This window comes from Nuphar pumila, chromosome 2, assembly GCF_984573655.1.
Source record: "Nuphar pumila chromosome 2, dmNupPumi1.hap1.1, whole genome shotgun sequence".
Lineage (NCBI taxonomy): Eukaryota > Viridiplantae > Streptophyta > Magnoliopsida > Nymphaeales > Nymphaeaceae > Nuphar > Nuphar pumila.
In genome coordinates, this window is record NC_143250.1 from 96,515,224 (window position 1) to 96,535,008 (window position 19,785).

Consider the following 19,785-nt stretch of genomic DNA (forward strand, 5'->3'; position numbering starts at 1 on the left):
TCCATACCTGGAACGACAACTGGATTAGTATGGGCGACAACTCAACCTATATTCAATCTATATCCAAATAGTATGGGTGACAACCTGGATTGGATTGGGTCCACTAGGGAGAACTATAAGTGGCTAAGAACGATAACTTGGCCTGGATTTGATCCAGATCCAAATAGGTCGGATGACATCTAAGATGGATCTATTCTAGATCCACTTAGTATGGGTGTCAATTTAGGTTCAAATCCATACCACAACTAGGGTCCATATCCAAATAGTATGGCGACAGGTGGGGTCCAGGTTCAAACCAAGAATGACAACTGAGGTTTGGGCGACAAGCTTGAGTGGATTTGGGTTTAAATTCATATCCAAACAGGGTAAAAGCCTTGTTTTGGTCATAGCTTTTGATTTCCATATTTGTTTGAGGTGATTTTTAGTGGGCTTGAAAGCTTATGATGTATTCTTTGACTTTTTCTTTTAGATAGAAAGCTTGAAAAGATCATTTTCTAAGCCAAAAATATATTTGAAGTAGATACAATAGTTTTGGATACAAGACGTCAATGTTTTGAGAAAACATATATTTGGATAAAATCCATAGAATGATGATTGGTCAAATTTGCTGTGTCTGAGTGTTCAAATATTGATCGAGCTTTACACTTGCCATAAAACGAACCAAGCTTGAATAGCTAAAGTTTAGTACGTTTGGCTTGTTTACCAATGCTACAAGTGAGGGTGTCAATGGGTCAGACCTGGTTGGGCCCTAACCCGGATTTGACTTTGAAGTGCTGGTACTGAGCCAAACCTTGGTTTGATTAGACCCACCAAAAAAAACTGATTCTTAAATTTCTGCTTTTTTTTAATTAAAAATTATAGATCTTAATTGGAGCTCGGGTTGGACCCAGGTCTGTTATGAAATCTCGCCAACCATACTCGACTCAATATGCTAATCACTCTTTAGGTTTGATCTAGATTCTAATCAGACCTCATTCTTTATCACTAAACCCTAACCCTATAGGGTTCGGTAGGGGTCAGGTTGAGGTCAAACCCTACCAATTGACACCCCAACCTACAACCAGGTATTGGTAGCGGCTTGAAATCCCCTGGCTCGAAGTGTCCATCCATGGCTGAGGGCAAGACCTAAGCTGAGGCGTCAGAATTGGGTTCAGTGATTGTGTGGTACTGATTCAAAATACTAGTATCTTTTGTGTATGTTGTTGACATGCTGTTGCTTTCCTGGCGGGCTCATTGTCATATTTAGTATCTGATGGTAAAAAGTATGTAGATTTCTTGCAGCCCGGTGCATGATGTGGCTGATTCATGTAGGACAGGTTTCTTTGGCATGGCCTTGGGTACAAATCTGTAATATTTACCATTTTCACAATTACCATAGCCATCTGTGTGAGCTTCAGCTTGGCCGCTATGTATGGAATTGTCATAGCAGCTCTTGGAATGCTTAGTACCATTCAACAGGTCTTGCAATTGATACATATGGGCCTATTAGTGATAATGCATGGAAATTGCAGAGATGGTAGTGATAAGCCATAAGATCCCTAACAGAACAGATGCTCTTAATGCTGCTGGAAACTGTTGGATCAGGATATTGAATTTAAATATGGCCATTGGGTCTCATATAATGGAATTCAATGACCACCAAGGACTCTTAGTGGGGTGGTAATTGAAAAGTAGGGCATGCTTCTCCAAAAAAATGTGGTGAATCCCCTGCTTACGTAGATGAGAGAAATGAAAAAAAGACACACTGAGCTCTCTGCAAAGGAAGGGATTGTGAGATTCAACACATAAGAGAAGAGGGCTGAGATAGCTCAATGACAGAGGATGTGATCATTACAAAGTTGGAGGTTCAACCCTTTCTACCAGTGCACATCACCCCAACCTAAACGAGTTTCAGGAACCTAAACGGGGTTCCTACAAACTACCGCTGTTATTGGCAAGGTGAACACCTTACGAAACTCTCTGCTCATATTTCCATGTGTGTTCATGCACATACGTACACATAAACACACATATAATCATTTTATCATTGCATCTATCAGTTCATAACAAATTTTGGCTTCTGTAATTGTTTCTCAAATTTCTTTGAGTTTCAGCTTATTGTAAGAATTTGACATTGACAAAATCTGAACTAAATTCCTAGCTTTGATTTTACTTTCTTGATAATGAAATTCTTGTTCGATCCAGGAATTTGCCATCAGATCAGCTGCACTTGTTTCTCTTGCTCTGTTTGGGGCCTTAGTCGGGATGGCATAAACACAGTTGATGTGCTAACCCCCAAGGTCTTTATTGGACTGATTGTTGGTGCTATGCTTATTGTGACCTACTGGTTTTCAGCCATGACCATGAAAAGTGTGGGCAGTGCAGCTTTGAAAATGGTGGAATAAGTTTGCCGACAACAGTTCAATTTTATACCACCTAGGTACGGGTACAGAGAGGTACGATAGGACAATTTTGAAAAATATGGGTACGAGCATACCAATCAAGGAAAGTCCACAATAAATTAAAAATTTTCTTTTTTCTACAATATTGGAAAAGATCAACATATATAAATTTTAAAAATTTAAGAAGATATAAAAACGTAATAAAATAATGATAAAAATTAAAAAGTTCTTCATATCACTATTTATCGCCAAATTCGTGCAGACTGCAGGATTAAATTCAATCCGACAGTTCAAATTTTTAACAATCATAAATGACATCTAAGAATGGGCTGCCAAGAGACATCATTTGCAAAAAATGAGTGTAACTGAGATGCGTATGTTTCGATGGATGTGTGAAAATACACTAAAAGATAAGATTCGGAACGAGAAAATACGTAAGAAGGTAGGCATTGCATCCATTGAAAATAAGATGAGTGAGAATCGTTTATGCTGGTTTGGGCATATTCGGCGAAGGCCTAATGATGTTCCGGTTAGAAGGATGGAGAAATGGAAAAATCTTTTATCTAAAAGAGGTCGGGGTAAGCCTAAGAAGACTTGGATGGAGATGATAAGAAAAGATATGAATGCTTTGAACCTCACCGACGACATGACATTGGATAGAAATGATTGAAGAAGGATTCATGTGGAGGACCCAAAATGATTTTCTTTTTGGTTCATATCGCCGACCCCAATAGTTTGGGATGAAGGCGTTGTTGTTGTATAAATGACATCTAAGAATGATGAATTTTAATTAATTATTATACATAAGATAATTTCATAAATGATTCCTAATGGGCGGAAATCATTTATGAGAGCTTGAATTTTAAAACTAAAATTTGCATCGTTGGATTGAATCTAACCCAACAGTTCAGATGATGTCACAATGGTTGCTGCAAAATTGGTCATCTTATTCCTTATAAAGACACTTAAGCCATCAAAGCGAAGATGACTTGGAAGAGCTTAATGAAAGAAAAATAAGAAAAATTTGTGAAAGAGATAAAGAAAATACTGTGAGCCCCATTCATATTTCCCCTTCTCTTGTTCACATTGTCATGCATGAACAAATGAACAAGAACATTGTCGTGTTCCACAAACCCACATTTTCAAAATGCCGAGTTCCTTTTCCTCTAGCCACCGGTTTAAAGGACCACAAGTATCAACAAGACCAAGAAAATTCATTCAGTTCTAAGCAAAAAAAAAAAAAGTCCACAACCATTTAGTAGACCACCGTCGAACCTAGAAGATCCCAGAAAGGAGGTTGGCTGCGGTCGAGAGCGCAGCCCCGGTGATGGCGCACTGCACTATACGCTCATGCGATGTATCATCCGTTGTAAGCGCCAGTGTTGCACCCGTTATCGCCCCGGCCACCGCGCTGTTCTTCTGCAACCCATTGCAGATCCCTGCCTTAAGTTTGTGATCGAGGCAAGAAAAAAGAGAGGAAAACAAAAACTGAAGACCCCACACTAGACAAATTTCAAAAGCACCATCCTCTTCGAAATAAGTGTTGGAGTTCATGAATACTTGATCATGTTAATTGCGAACACAAAACTATAAAAAATTGAAGGGATCAGCCAAATTACAGCGTACGCAAGCATGGCTGGGTCTTCACTCCTCTTAGTTCCAAATTTCAAATGTTTCTAGCATACCATACCATCTGGATGATTATGTTTCAAAATTTTCTCATCCAGCAGACCCGCGTTTCCCAAATGTTGTCAGTATCGGTATCGGCCCTGAAAGCCACCGATTCAGCTGTATCGGCGATACTGAAGTGAATAGTTCTGTATCGCCCAAAAATAATAATAAAATATTATGTATCAATCATAACGTGACACGTGTTAAAACTATTAAAATTATTTTTTAGTATTTTTATATTTATTAAAAAATAGCCGATTCAGGGGGTGAAGCTTATCGATTTTCTGCCGATACTCACCGATACCGACAACATTACCACACTATGGGAGGCATTAATAGTTCAAATGAGGTTTTTTATCCTTGCATATAGAGTTGTTCCTTACAACCCAGTGAAGCATTTCAGACCCACACATCTGGTGACCAATAGTACCATCCCATGAACACAATTTGCTTTGTTTAACCAATTGATCCATTTCAACTTAGTGCCCATCTTTTCTTTTTCATCGCCAAGCGGGTGGACGGGCCAAATTAAAGAGACCCAAACCCTTATCTTAAGATGGTGGTACCCTACCAATTCAACTATTTCACTGGATCCCACGAGGGCTGGAAAACGAACCAAGCAGCTTGTGACTCGGCTCTTCCCTGATTCGTTAGAGTTCAGTTTGTCTAGATGCCTAACACAAACTCGCTCAAAGTACCCGAGCCAAGCACGAACAGAGGGTGTTCGTCTCGGCTCGTTTGGATAGCTTCTATGATTTTATCATACATGCTAACGACCCTTTGATTTAAAAAAAAAAAGATTACTTTATTCTGCTCGGCGCATACGAGCTTGACAAGCCGAACCCAAACACCCCCTGGCCATAAACGTGCCAGAGCCCAAACAGTCCTTGTTCGGTTCATTCAGCTCATTTACCAGCCCTAGATCACCCCCACACTTCTCAGTCCCCTCTTTTTCTTTTTTTCCTGTTCTTTCAATTCAACAAGTCATTGCATGTGAAATAGTTAAAAACCTACCCAGTCATGAGAGCCGCTTGCCTCCTTCAGGCCATAGGTGAGCCCTGAGTACATGCCTGCAGCTAGACCTGCCATCCAATGAATCAGTCAAGAATGCATTTTACACCACAAAGAAATATCAAGCAAGGGCTGCACCTTTTCCAACCTTGTCGGCGACATTTTGAAAATATCACGACAATACACTTCCAAAATAACGTGGTATTTTGAAAATATCATGTTTCTATGCCAGTATTAACCTGATAACACAGTTTCTAATAAAATATCACGTTTTACTCCCTGTGTTAACCAGATAAAACAGTTTTTAATGTACTTGTACTCTAAAATGTTTTTCCAGTTTTCTTTTTCTATATATCAACATTTAACAAAGATTTACTAGACTACAAGTAAAAACTTTAATCACTGGGTAAGCAGAGTTGGGGTAAAAACTAAGCCCAAAACTAGGGGTGGGCAACCAGCGCGGTGGTCAAGCCGACCCAGCCCTCCGTGGGCCATGATTTTAGGCCCGAGCCCCTTAGGTACCGAGCCAATACCGGGCCCGTTATATGCGTGGGCCAGGCTCAAGCCAGCCAGCCTGATGGGCATGAATTATTTATTATTTTTTTAATAATAATTTTTTTTAAAAAATTAACTATTACATAATAACTTGAATAACTATTATTATTATTTACCTTTGTTATTTGTTAAATATTACTATTTATCTAATTAGTTGCATTAATTAAGAATTAATTGCATGAAAACTTATTTTTCTCTCATTAACCCATAATTTCAGTCAACCAGTTATGCATTTTAAGATTGGGCCAGGCGGACCAAGCCCGCTTTAGGCCGATGGGCTCTTCAAACCTGAGCCCGTTAAAATCTGGGCCAAAACCTGGCCCCCCCAGTAAACGGGTCAGGTTGTTGACCAGGCCGGCCCAGTCAACAAACCGGTCCATTAGCAGGCCGGGCCGATGCCCACCCCTACCCAAAACCAAGATCCTATTAGGGCTGGCCCACCCTTGACCGAAAGCTAATCCGGTAAATGAAATAGATCGGACTTGGTAAGATCGTAATTCAAATCGAATATATGGATCTTAAAATAATTAGAATTAGAATTATAATTGGATCCACACCTATACGTTCGGACTCAGATACAGATCAACATATTGGATCGATACTCGGATCAGGATTGAATCCAATAAGTTTATGCATTTTCACATGTAAAACGCATGCTCTCAACCTACTTTCAAGGGATCGGAAAGTGGTATATCAAACTCGGTTTCTATTTCAGATTCAGTTTCAGGCTCACTGCTTGAAACTCAGGTTCAGATTCAGACCAACCATGACCAGGCCCATATGAGGCTTTCACAATCCAAATTCAAATCGGTTCTGCCAACATCCGATTAATCGAATATGCTATTGACCCCATCCGATACGGATCGGATCCGTTCACATTCCTATTAATTTGGGGGCATCCTGCCATTCCCCCTATAGCCGGTAAGAGCCTGAACCCTGAGTGGATCTGGGTCAGGAACGTGAATAGTAATCCAAACCCATTCTCGTGGTTCTTGAAACGCTCGACCCGGATCCACTCATCCACTGATTAGAAATTTGAAAATCCAACAATAAAATTTTCCGAATCGTTATCGAGAGTGACTTATTCTGCCCAATCTCACAAATCCTTATTCTGGAGAAAATCTCCTCAAGAAATATATCCCGATAAATTAATTAAAAAAACAAATTCTCGGTAGAATATCAGATTATTAAAAATTTGAAAAAGCAAAACAACCGAAAAATATAAAGACAAGAAACAAAAACGTGTTGATATATCGTTACGCGATTTTTTCAAACTAGGCGATATTTTGAAAACATGAGTTCTTTTCAAGAATGTACCACCGTCTCCCTAATTTACAGAAAGTAAAAAAACACAGGGAAGCATAATACGTTTACACGTACCCCACTGAAGCGACTCCTTGCCCGTATTTTTCACCTGAAATCATGAGACATAAAAAAAAAAAAAGCTAAAATCTATCTTTTGAAGCGTGTAAACAAAGCTGAAGCTCCCTAAATTCCCACGAACGAATTCATTACAAAAATAATAGCTCGGAAATAAATAAATAAAAAGGGTTTTTGTTACTTTTGTAAGGGTAAATTGGTCATCGGTTCCACTCATCCCTCCTTGAGATTTCATTGACGCAAGTTGTTTTGATCAAAACAGACTCCAAAAGATGTGATCTACGTCATTCATTTAGTGCAAATTGGCATTTAAATTGCCCAAATCCAACTTGTTTGCAGGTTAAAAGAATCGATAGTTGACAAGGCATGATTTCAAAAATCATATTTTTTGAATGCGATGGACGATTCATGTTTAATGCCGAAATTACTGTTGTCACTGTCTGGCACCGTAAAATGCTGTGGGCTTACCCCATGCTCCAAAGGAGTCCATCAAAACAACTTCATTACTTGCATCATAAAATTTATGAGGGTATCGTATGAAGAAGGAGGATGACACACGGGATGAGTGCAATCGAACGAGGACAGAGCGATGGACCCTCCTGAGTAGGGATGGCAGTGGTCAGGGAAAATTGGGGCCTAGTCCCGTTTGGACGAGGGATGGAGGGCATGAAACGGGAACAGAGGACATAAAGAGAATTGACTGGAGATGGAGGTTAAAATCAAAATCAGTACGGGATGGAGGGCAAAATTTTGATACCGGTCCAACACCCGCCCCGGTCCACTGTCATCCCAACTCCTGAGTGCACAGAAAACTACGAAAGTACCCTTAAAAGCAAAAGATATTCTCGCGCTTACCAGGGCCTCAAGACACTTCGCGCATGTCTCTCCTGCAAAAAGAAAGAAAAACCACAAAACAAAACGCAAAAAGTCAAAGCTCGAGAGGTCGCCGGAAAAAGGCATTCTCCGGCAATGGAAAACAAGAGAAGATCCAAGTTTTTTTTTTCTTCTTTTCTTTGGCCTCTCACCTTTCAATTCGGGGAAGCGAGGGTGGCGCTTGGTCTTGATGAGCTCCGGGTCGCCACCGCCGGCGTCTCCAGACCCTCCTGACACGAAAAGAGGTCACCTTCTTGACGGGTAACGCATTTAGATTTGCTACACACTACAATTATAAACCCCGATCAAGTAAAACGAAGAAGCGACACCACAAGAAGGGCATTTTCGTCATCTTGATGGAAAGAGCCACCGTGTCAAAAAGATACGGGTACCATCGGATACGTGACTCGAGTTTGACACGCATGTTCGATGTTTTTTTCAAAAATAGGATACAGCGACACGATTTTTTTAACAAGTAATAAAATAAAATTTAAAAAACACCGAATTAATGCCAATACGATCGGATCGCGTCATAAATGACACTATAAAATGTTCTGTCAGTGACACTGAATTTAAATTTTAACTATACTTCTCATGATGATTTTTACGAGGCGCTAATTTATCTGGAGATCGATTCCCCCGACATTTTCGGATTCTGAAGGGCTCTCTCTCTCTCTCTCTCTCTCTCTCTCTCTCTCTCTCTCTCTCTCTCTCTCTCTCTCTCAGTTCTAGAATGACGGGAACATCTCCGATATACAAAAGAAACGGCAACCGCTTCTTTTACCTTCCACCAGAGCGATGTACGCGTCGCGGGAGACCGCCTGAACAGCGCCGATCTGAAATCATCACCGGGAAAGAACAAATACATGAGAGAGAGAGAGAGTTCGCCGGAAAACCAGTACGAAAACCGGAAGGGGAGAGGAAGAGAAGGTTACCCCGGCGGCCTTGACGAAGCACTCGGCGACCCTGTTGAGGAGAGGGTGGCCGAGGTCGAAGAGCCCTCCCTTGTCAAAGCTCCGGAGCTCGTCCAGGAGCGATCGGCTTCCACTGCCGCTCATCCTTCGTAAACCCCGATCGACGCCTCCCACGCCTTCAACTTGACCCAACGCTTCAACAAAACCAAAAGCAAAGAAACGAGAGAGATAAATAGAAAATTTGGAGCGAAGAAGATGTAGCAAGACTGAAGCTTACGGGTAGTTATATAGAAGAGTCTGGTTTCTCAGAAAAGACCGATTTGCCCTCGTGATTCGAAGCTTTGTAAGACTAACGTGATTTCGTCCGTCCGATGTAGAGGTAAAAGTGGAAATATCCATATGTTTTGACACGTAGCTTTGTTCCTGCGAGATCGCTGGCTTACGCGCCGCGCACCTGCGACCGCCTCGTTCTCATTTGAGTGACCAAAATACCCCTTTACTTTACAAAATGGACGAGGGATCCAAACGGGTCTGATCCGGTCGTCTCTGGTCCGATTTGGGTTGTGGTTAAGCTGACAATAAACAACTACATAAAAATCTTTTATTTTAAATATATAAAAATAGAAAAGCTTAAAAGGTTTTTTACTTGTTACCTAAGTGGTTTTAACTGTTTTTGTTTTACTGAATACTGCGTTTCATCCAATTTGCGACCCACAACACTCGCCATTGGGTCAGGTTGGACCAGCCTGATACAGGTCCTTTATGGGAGTTTTGCCGGCCCTTAATTGATGGGTATTTTGGTCATTTTTCATACCACTGATGATTGAACGTTATTTTCCGTATGAGGTCGCAACGTAACCCGTTTAATCTCATTCGCAAACGATTGTGATACGGGCTAGATTCGGATCCTCAATTTAAGCATCAGAACCGAATAGAGATCCAGATCCAAATTTAATGTGATGTAGTGGCGTAGTGATTGGATCTGAATTTTGCGGCGAGACTGGGTCCAGTTAAAAACGAAAAGGAAACAAGGGATAGCCTTTAAAATTTTCAAATAGATCCTACTAACGTGGATCTAGATCCAAATCAGACTTGAAATATCGATTCAAATTTAGTTTCAAATCTAAAGAGTGATGCGTCATCACGCTTTGAGAAAATTCAAGCTGTGATTGTTGTAACAAGGTGAGTTTTGTGACCAACTTCACAGTTCCAGGAGAGAGGCATTCTCAAGTGAGAATCACAATCATAACTTGTGTTTTCTCATGTTTCATTAAACTTGAGAAAGTGTTGTGATTGTCATTTGCTGTCACAAGCACTTTAGGGAATCCAACTTTCACATGGCATTGCAAACATGCCCCTAAGAAAGCTCGACCACGTTAGTTCATAGCTCAAATACTCTTTCTGATCTTCCTGTTTGGAAATTGTAGCTTAGGGGCAAAAAAGTGCATTCCATAATAGTCATGGATTCAGTGAAAGAAGTTTAGTCACTGGAGGAAGGTTGATTTTCTCTCTTGTACCAGCATATATTTATATATATAGAAATTACTTTTTAGCAATTAGATTAGAAATAGTTGTTTTAATTCAACTATCATTTTTAGTTAATTAGAATTAATTTTAGCTGATTTAAGAATAGTTAGTTCTTTTGTTTATTTATTAAATTCAATTCATGTTAATGTTGTTCATTGGATTAGTATGATAGTTAGTTCATGTAATTAGAATAAATTAGATTAATTGTTTAGAAATTAGTTTGTTTAGATAGATTAATTAAAATAGTTTAACCGGTTTTCTTTCTTGTTATCAATTATCGTTTTAACATAGCTAGGTTATTTTCATTCATTCATGTTTTGCTGTAGTTTAATATTAGTCTAATGCAGTTAGTGATGTTTAGTCTTATTTTAATTCACATTAGTTAATTAGTTAGTCCAAATTAAGTTAATTCATGTTAGCCGAGCTTTAGATTTAATAGTTAGTTCAGATTTTGATTTTATCATGTGTAGTTGTGTTAAATTAACATTAATTGATTCTTGTTTTGACTTTTATACTTTGTTATTAATTAAATCAAATAGTTTAGAGTGTTATTGCATTTAGTTAAGTATAGTCTTGTTGTATTTTATGTTTTACTTAGTCGTTTAGTGGGGTCCACCTAGGTAGGGGTGGCAATCGTGTCGGGTTGGCGGGTCGACCCGACGGCTTGGCGGGTCAGCATACCTCAACCCGAACCCGACCCGTTTAATAAACGGGTAACCCGACACGACCCGCCAACCCATTTAATAAATGGGTTGGGTTGGGTAAACGGGTTCTCAGGTTCGCGGGTCAGGTTGACGGGTCGGGTTGATGGGTTGACGGGTCGGGTTGGCGGGTCGACAGGTTGGCGGGTTGGGTTGACGGGTTGGCAGACGGGTTGGCGGGTCGGGTTGGCGGGTTGACCCACCCGCCTAACCCGTTTATTAAACGGGTCAGCCGGGTTGGCGGGTTGGCATACCCCCAACCCGAACCCGACCTGCTTAATAAACGGGTTACGCGGGTCGACCCGTTTATTAAACGGGTTGGCTTAAGCCCAACCCGAACCCGCCTAAGAGGCGGGTTGGCGGGTCATGTCAGAAATTGCCACCCCTACACCTAGGGGGGCGTGAGCCTCTTAGTCAAAGTCAGACCTAAATTCGCTCCCCTTAGTGTCCTAGTTAGAGCAACTAACCCTAGTTAGGTTTAAGTTAGTTGTTAACTTTAATTTAAAGTAGTTTTAAATTCAATTATCTTTTTAGAGTTAAGTAGTTAGCTTATATTAAGTTATTGCATTAGAATATTCTAACTCTTAATTGTATTTTAGTTTAATGTAGTTTAGTTATGATGTGTAATTTAGATTTAATCTCGTACTGAATCTTGTCTTTCATGTACGCACTAAACACATTGAAATTGACTTTCACTTTGTTCGAAACCATGTGCAAAAGAGATACCTTCAAGTGCAGTTTATCAATTCTGCTGACCAGCTTGCTAACAGTCTAACAAAACTCCTTGTTTCACTTTTCATGCTCATTCGTGACAAGCTCAACGTCGTTGAACCCACACTGAGCTTGCAAGGGCATGATAAGAATAATGGTAGTTCGATAGATCAGTCTAGAAGAGACTCACGAAGACCGAATTTTAGTGTCAACAAGAATTCAGTTTTCCCTAAAGTCAAAGTTGTTCCAGAAGATAATAGAAGTCTAGCATATACAAGAAGTCCACAAAATCCAAATTCTAGTGTAAACAAGAGTTTGGTTCTGGAAGATAGTAGAACTCCAACAAAGTTAAGAAGTTCTGAATTAAGCATATCGTAGAAGAGTTCACAACATTAGAAGAGTTCGAAATATCCAGGGGTATTCAGTTTTGATAATTCTTAAGCAAGTTGTACCGAGTTTTTGATAAAACGATAATCCTTAAGTTATCATTTTATCATTAGCGTATTATCATTTTCTTGTATCTCTCTCATTGTCGATTTTTATAAACAGTTGATTGTCACACCAAAGAGTGGGTGAAGAAGAAGAGTCAAAGTCGAGTTTAATAAGAAGTGACTTGAGCCAAAGGAGATCAGCCGCTGCATAGGCCAAGGACTTATACTCAGCCTCAGTGCTGGATCGGACAATAGTTCTTTGCTTGCGAGAGGACCACGACACCAGACTAGAGCCAAGAAAGACTGTAATACCACTTGTGGACTTTCGATCATCAATATTGCCCGCCCATTCAGCATCAGAGAATGCACTGAGATGGAAAGATGATGTATGTGCAAGAAACAAGCCATAATGAATGGTCGCTTTAACATACCAAAGAATGTGTTTGACCGCAGACCAGTGAGTGACCGTGGGGCTATGCATGAATTAAAAAACTTTGTTTACCGCAAACACAATGTCTGGTTGAGTGATGGTGAGATATTGAAGACCACTCACAACACTACGATATAGAGAAGGATCATGGAAGGAAGTAGCATCGTCCTTGGTCAACCGAGAAGTAGAGCTTAGTAAGGTAGAGATCGGCTTAGCTTCGGACATGGTGGCATGTTGTAATAGTTGAAGTGCATATGTGCACTGACAAAGGAGAAGTCTAGATGAGTTATAAAGAACTTTAATACCCAAGAAATAATTTAACCACCCAAGGTCTTTGATGGAAAAGGTCTCACTATGGCACTTGATTAAATCCTGAATAGTACTTGAAGAGTTGTTGGTAATAATGATGTCATCAACATAGACAAGCAAATAAATGACCAAGCCTCTGTCACAAAAAATAAATAACGAAGTATCTGAAAGTGAAATACAAAAGCCGCAAGTCAAAAGGTAGGTACTAAGTCATTGGTACCAGGCACGCGGAGCCTATTTGAGGCCATACAACGCCCGATCAAGTTTGTGAACATGCTAAGGGCATGATGGATCTTCAAAACCTTGAGGTTGTGTCATATAGACATCTTCAGTCAAGAGACCATTAAGAAAGGCATTATTGAGATCCAACTGATGAATCGGCCAACCTGAAGAAACGGCAAGAGCAAGGATAACACAAATGGTGGTGGGCTTGACTACAGGACTAAATGTCTCAAAGCAATTGATGCTCTTTTCTTGATGAAAACCTTTGTCAACTAGTCAAGCTTTGTAGCGAGCGACACAGCCATCAACATGTCGTTTAATGTGAAATACTCACTTGGAGCCAATGACATTATAATGAGGCAGAAGGGGAATAAGATGCCAAGTGTGGTTAAGTTGGAGGGCATGAAATTCTTTAGTCATAGCCGCTCGCCATTTGGGGTCAAGGCTAGCCTATTAAAATAAGGAAGGTTCGAGAGTGAGGAAGATAGGACTAAAGCAAACAAGGGAAAGAGGATAGCGGGTGGTGGAGAAAACATGAGGTTTAAGAGAGTTGGTCATGGATCGAGTAACCATGGGGTGAGTATGGTTAGCAGGACGACTGACAAGGGGTTCAGTAAAGGATGAGTCAGGTGGGTCAGGAGCAAGAGTGGGGCTCTCAGGTGAGGATGGACAAGGTGACAGAGACAACAGAGAGGTATTGAATGGGGTCGTCAATGGAGGAAGGGACGGTGAAACCAGTTCGGGTGAAGGTAGGATAATCGGGGAAGAAAGGCCCCACTCAGAGAGGTTTGGTGATGAGGAGCAAAAAGACTTATTGGCAGGGCCAAAAACAGATTCATCAAAGTAAACATGCCGAGAGATGTAGGTGTGGCAATGGGAGGGGTCAAAGCAAAGGTAACCTTTGTGATAAGAGACATAGCCAAGGAAAATATAGAATGTGGTCTTTGGCTGAAACTTTGAAGTGTGATAGGGTGTCAACAGGAGGTAGCAACGGGCACCAAAATTACATAGCTGATGATAGTAAAAAAATTTATAAGAAAGGAGTTCATACGGAGTTTTATGATTAAGAACAAGGGTGAAAAGACGGTTAATAATATAGACAGCGGTGAGAAAGGCATCAACCCAAAAGGTATAAGGCAAGGTGGCAGTATATAACAAACTAAGTCCAGTTTCAACGACATGTCGATGTTTTCGCTCAACTAACCCATTTTGTTCTGGGGTATGCGAGCACAAAAAATGATGAAGAATACAATAGTCTTGTAAAAAGCATTCAAATTCATGACTAGTAAATTCATCACCATTATCAGCTTAAAAAGCTCGGATAGCAAGTTGGAATTGTTTTTTTTGTGACTTGCTTGAAACACTTAAAGCACTCAAATACTTGAGACTTGGCATATAATAGAAAAAGGCAAGAAAAATGAGAAAAATCATCCACTGTAAGAAGATAAAAATAAAAGTTATCACGAGAAGCAATTGGAGCAGGCCCCCAGACATCTGCATGTAAAAGCTCGAGAGGAGATGCTGTAGAGGAGCAAGAATGACCAAAAGGCAGTTTGTGAGCTTTGCCTATCAAACAACTCTCACGCACTTTTATTTTACTGTCTTTAAGAACTGAAATAAAATTATGAGAGTTTAAGTAAGAGACAATTTTCTGATTAGCATGCCCAAGACGTTGATGCCATATGTCTAAAGGAGTTGTTCTGCTAGCATATGCTGCCATCTGCTTAGTGTCATTAAATTTGATTGGGTATTGTCTCGCGCTGAATTTCAGTCCTCGAAGATGAATATTATTTGTATGTGGATCCTTAACAAGAAATTTAGAATGAGTGAGTTCAAAAATATAAACATTATCTTCAGTAAACTGACCCACAGATAAAAGATTCTTTATAACGGAAGGAACATGAAGAACATCCTTTAAATCAAATGAAGATCCATGAGCTTTCAAAGTAAGATTACCAGTGTGTGAGATGGGAAGCATCTTACCATTACCAACCATGATTTGCTCACCACAATGATATGAAGATTTATGGGTGAGTTATTGATCATCCATAACAAGATGATTTGTAGCACTAGTGTCAGGATATCAATAGTCATCCACATATTACTGAAAAGACATGGCAAAGAAAACTTTTGAGATATCCCAACAATTTTTAGCAATATGCCCTTGTTTTCCACAATATTGACAGGTAACAACTCCACGACCACCTTGATTTGAATTATTGTTGGTCAGGTTTGGCAAGAAGTTTCCTTGGCCCCGGCCACAACCGCAGTAAAAACTATGGCCACGACCTCACCCTCTGGATGATGTGAAGGTAGTTTGCTGCAGTTTAGGAGTTTCAATGGGCTTAACATGCATAAGAAGCACACATTTTTTCTTGGTTAAGCAATAGATCATATAAATTTGTGAAAGTAGACAAGGTCAGATTAATGGTGACAGAGGTCACGAAGCTTTCATATTCAAGGGGCAGGCCATTCAGAGTGAACTGGACTAATTCTTCATCTTCAACAGGATGATTGGTGATGGTAAGAGAGTTGGCCAGAAACTTTATGCGGTCAAGATATAACATGTTCATACTCTCTTTCTTAATAAAAGTCAGATCATTTTTTAGAAGCATGAGTCTTAAAGGGGATTGAGATCCGTATGCTTTTTCTAAAGCAATTCAGGCTTCGTGAGCCGTTTTTGTTCTCATGATTTGCCTGAGAACAACTTCAGTCACAGTCGCTTTAATCCAACTGAAGGCTAATTGATCAGAACGAATCCAAATAAGATAACTTAGATTTTTGGTCTTACCTCCATCAGCTGTGATAATGAATGGTTCTAGTTGAATACAAGTTTCATCAATGAACTTGAGGAGGTCCTGACTGATCATGACAGATTCTAGTTGTGATCTCCACAACAGGTAATTGTCTCGACTTAAGTTTTATCGAGACTAAGCTGGCGATAACGTTCCATTGGGTCATAGGAAATGTGAGGGAGAGGAGGAAGCCATTGATGACTCGTTTGAGGTTGCAGACTTTGATACCGTGAAAGAAGTTTAATCACGGGAGGAAGGTCGATTTTCTCTCTTGTACACCGAGAGGTCGAGCATATATTTATATATAAGAGAATACAAACTGTTTACAAAAATCGACAATGAGAGAGATAATGATAAAACGATAACTTAAGGATTATCGTTTTATCAAAAAATCGGTAAATCTTGCTTAAGAATTATCAAAACTCGGTACACCTGGATTTTTCCAACTCTTCTAATGCTGTGAACTCTTCTACGTTATGCTTGATTCAGAACTTCTTAACTCTGCTGGACTTCTACTATCTTTCGTAACCAAACTTTTGTTTATACTACAATTCGGCTTTTGTGGACTTCTTGTATCTGCTAGACATCTATTATCTTATGGAACAACTTTGACTTGAGGGAAAACTGAATTTTTGTTGACACTAGAATTGGGTTTTCGTGACTAGACTGATCTATCGAACTACCATTATTCTTATCATTTAGCAAATCCTCTGGGTTGTTTGGCAACTCGGTATTCCCTGGCAGAGAATATCCCCGGAACAAGATTTGTGACCACGAGGTATATCTTGTGTTAAATTTTTTATTGTTATTTGGCAACTCCATTCCTTTTGGCAAGGCGCCCAATCAGAACCTTTGACACCAACCCACCAACGATAGTTGATAGATAACCCATTCTGAAACGTGAGAAGGCGGTCTTCAAACCAAACCAACTCATGCTTGGAACAGAACAATTTTTTTAGTCAAGCTGGAGTTAGGCGAACCCCTACCAGTTCATTAAGTATGAAGTAATTTTATACGAATCACCAGATCAAACATGTGTGCCAATCAGGGGCCTATCTTTCCATATTTTGTTGATCCCCCTCTAGTTAATTTAGTTAGATTACTCCCCAAAAAAAATCAGTTTTACAGTCATTAAAACAAACTTTGAGCCCACCAAAACTGTACAGGACATCTATAAGAGTAGTTGGCCAGATCAGTCCGCGACCGGTTTATATTATTATATTTCCTGTTACATTAGTTCCCTTCATGATTTCCTACCATGCCCCCCATTCCCTATCTCTCAAACCTCCTCTCCTTATAAAGCATCCAGCATCATTAATGTCGCCTCCCACATGACTACACAGTACCACCTACTTTGGAGGAATACGAGCACTCAAAATGCTGAGCAAACAAAGAAGCTGACCACATGATAGGAAATGGCAACATTCAGATGCTAACAAAGCAATGAAGCTCTCTACAAATTGGGAATCCCATGCATCCTGAGAAAGATGAATAACTCACACAAGCCCCCCCAAGCACCCAGTGTAGAAACCCAAATCCTACAGACCAAATTAGGATGATGAGGAATTGGAATGGTGAAAGGTAACCAATTCCTGAAATTGGCTTGTCAACGCCTGCTTTTATGTCAAATACCAAAGAGTGAACACCGCAACTACCACTCAGCTCCTCAAATGCATCAGCTTCCTTTTCCCAAACTATGGGCAGGGTAAGTTTATCAGCTTGGACCCAAACCTATGTCACAGATAGGTACCATTTTGACCACTTGTGACCATGGTTTTCTACCCCATACTAGTTCTTTGAGGAGCGTCCAGCATGAACACTCCTAAAGCATATCTGATAGGAGAAGAAAAGCTCAAGGGACATAATGCAGAGGTTTAACAGAGAAGGAAAGCTCAAGGGACATAATGCAGCACAACTGATTGTTAACATCAAAATTTTTACCTTAATTCTTTTTTTGGATCCAATTATCGTCACATCATTACTACACAGAATGAGCAAAGAGTAGGGGTGCACACGAGTCCAGCTTGGGCTGTTCAAGCTCGGCTCAAACAGAAATAACACTGCTCCAACTTGGCTCGAGCTCGGAGGCGAGCTTGAACAACACTGTCTAGGATCAGGTCGGCCTCGAGCCGAGCTTGACGTTTTTCAAGGGGCAGGATTTGATCCCGCCACCTCTAAAAAGTTAGATATAAAGCCTGCCCACTATGGTAGCCTGTACTTTTTTTGAATTAAAGGACAGAAAATATATATAAATAAACTTTACAGCTGGATGGTCAAAACATAGATCACCTTAGTCGGCGGTGGGATTTACACAACTGGACTGTTAAAAATAAAACTTTAGTAATCGTGCGATTCCAACCCATCACGTTTTGATAAAAAGGTATTAACCCTGCCCATCGACGCAAAATCACTTTTGGTACCATATGACAAACAAATATTTACATATTACCTAACCGAGCTTAATCGAGTTCAGGAGCTTGATCAAGCTCGGCTCACTTATATAAGTCAAGCCTGATCTTATGTTCAAGCTCGGCTCATATATCTTCATGGACAATTTCGAGCCAAGCTCGGTGCACCCCTAGCAAAGAGCTGAGCTAAAAGACCCCAATCAGATTTTCCACTTTTCCCCACAACAATGTACAAGGTCTACAAATTGTTACATGGCTAAAAGCTAAAAGCCTACAACCCATATCGTTATTTCTGCTATCACTAATCTCCCAAAAGACCCAACACCCTAACACTGAAAATTTCGAAGAAAAAGGAAAATGCCACATGTGGGTCCCCAACTTGGATGAAAAAAACCCATTAACAACAAAAATTTAAGCAAAGGAAAAAACAGGAAAAAAAAAAGAAATAAAAGGGAAATGAATGTTTGTAAGAAAACGTGATGAGGAAGCAAGCATTATTTTGACATTGTTTCTTTTTTTTTTACAGAGGATGAGGAAGCAGCACTTACAAAGATGAGATACTCACAATAGCCAGATAACATGCCGAGAATGCACGCTTCGCTGCGGTGGATACAATGGCAGCAGCTGCATTGGTGCATCCTCTCTTGTACGTCTGGCTACTGATAAATTAGATGCTGCAACCATGTCAGGAATGCAAAAAAAAAGTTGCAACCTTTATTTCCCTCTGGCCACCAATGCAGACATCTCGTTCTTTTCTTTTTGTTTCTTCTTTTATGCCCTAAAAAATTGGAAGCGGCTGCATCTTGTTCCATGTTTTTGAACCCCACTAGAAGTAAACTTGATAACCAAATGTTCGACGATGATAGCTGTCATCGGACTGGATATGGCTCGGAGGTTGCAACTTTAGCTCCGTTTAACTCAGATGCAGAGCTACTGACAGGAGCCAGCGATCGATCCTCTCCATTACTTTGTCTGATATCAGCAGTAGAAGATAAGCAATTGCAACCTCTTGGAACTGCACCTGCCGTTTCACCAGGAGATTCTTCTGAATGTATGCTCTTAGAAGCAGATTGACGAGAATTAGCAGAAACCATCTTTTTAGGGGACTCAATGGGGGTACACATCAAACAAGTTGAACCAACATTAACAGATCGATTGTCCAAGTTTCTATTTAATCTTTGTTTTTTTGTCATATCTAATCTCTCATCCTTGGAGTTGGCTCCGACACTTTGTTTCCGCTTTGCAGAAGAGTCAGCTGCGCTATTGCAAATGGTAGAATCCTCCTGCTTATCCCCATGCCGAGGTGGGGAATCATCACCGTCGTCGTCATCTTCATAGTCAACCAGCCCTATCAACCCCGCCCTATAACATTTCATGCAGGTTTAATACAGTGGGGTCTCTAACATCCACACACACACACACACACACACACACACACACACACACACACACACACACACACACGC

General features: G+C 40.3%; 2 protein-coding genes across 2 annotated transcripts in view; both read right to left on the reverse strand.

Annotated features, from left to right (window-relative positions):
- Positions 1-3,570: 3,570 nt before the first annotated feature.
- LOC149846268 (outer envelope pore protein 16-2, chloroplastic-like) lies at positions 3,571-9,035 on the reverse strand. The gene is made up of 7 exons (XM_089997912.1): positions 8,807-9,035; positions 8,656-8,707; positions 8,024-8,101; positions 7,854-7,885; positions 6,999-7,032; positions 5,067-5,134; positions 3,571-3,800 (listed from the first exon to the last, which is right to left on the reverse strand). Exons 1-7 carry the CDS (start codon positions 8,927-8,929, stop codon positions 3,657-3,659), a joined length of 531 nt encoding a protein of 176 aa, XP_089854038.1. The 5' UTR covers positions 8,930-9,035; the 3' UTR covers positions 3,571-3,656.
- Positions 9,036-18,827: 9,792 nt separating this feature from the next.
- LOC149846269 (uncharacterized) overlaps positions 18,828-19,785 on the reverse strand; it is a 50,932-nt gene continuing 49,974 nt past the window's right edge. The window contains exon 25 of the mRNA XM_089996277.1: positions 18,828-19,681. Within this exon, the coding sequence (XP_089852403.1) occupies positions 19,189-19,681 (493 nt within the window). The 3' untranslated portion in view covers positions 18,828-19,188. The remainder of the gene's footprint in view (positions 19,682-19,785) is intronic.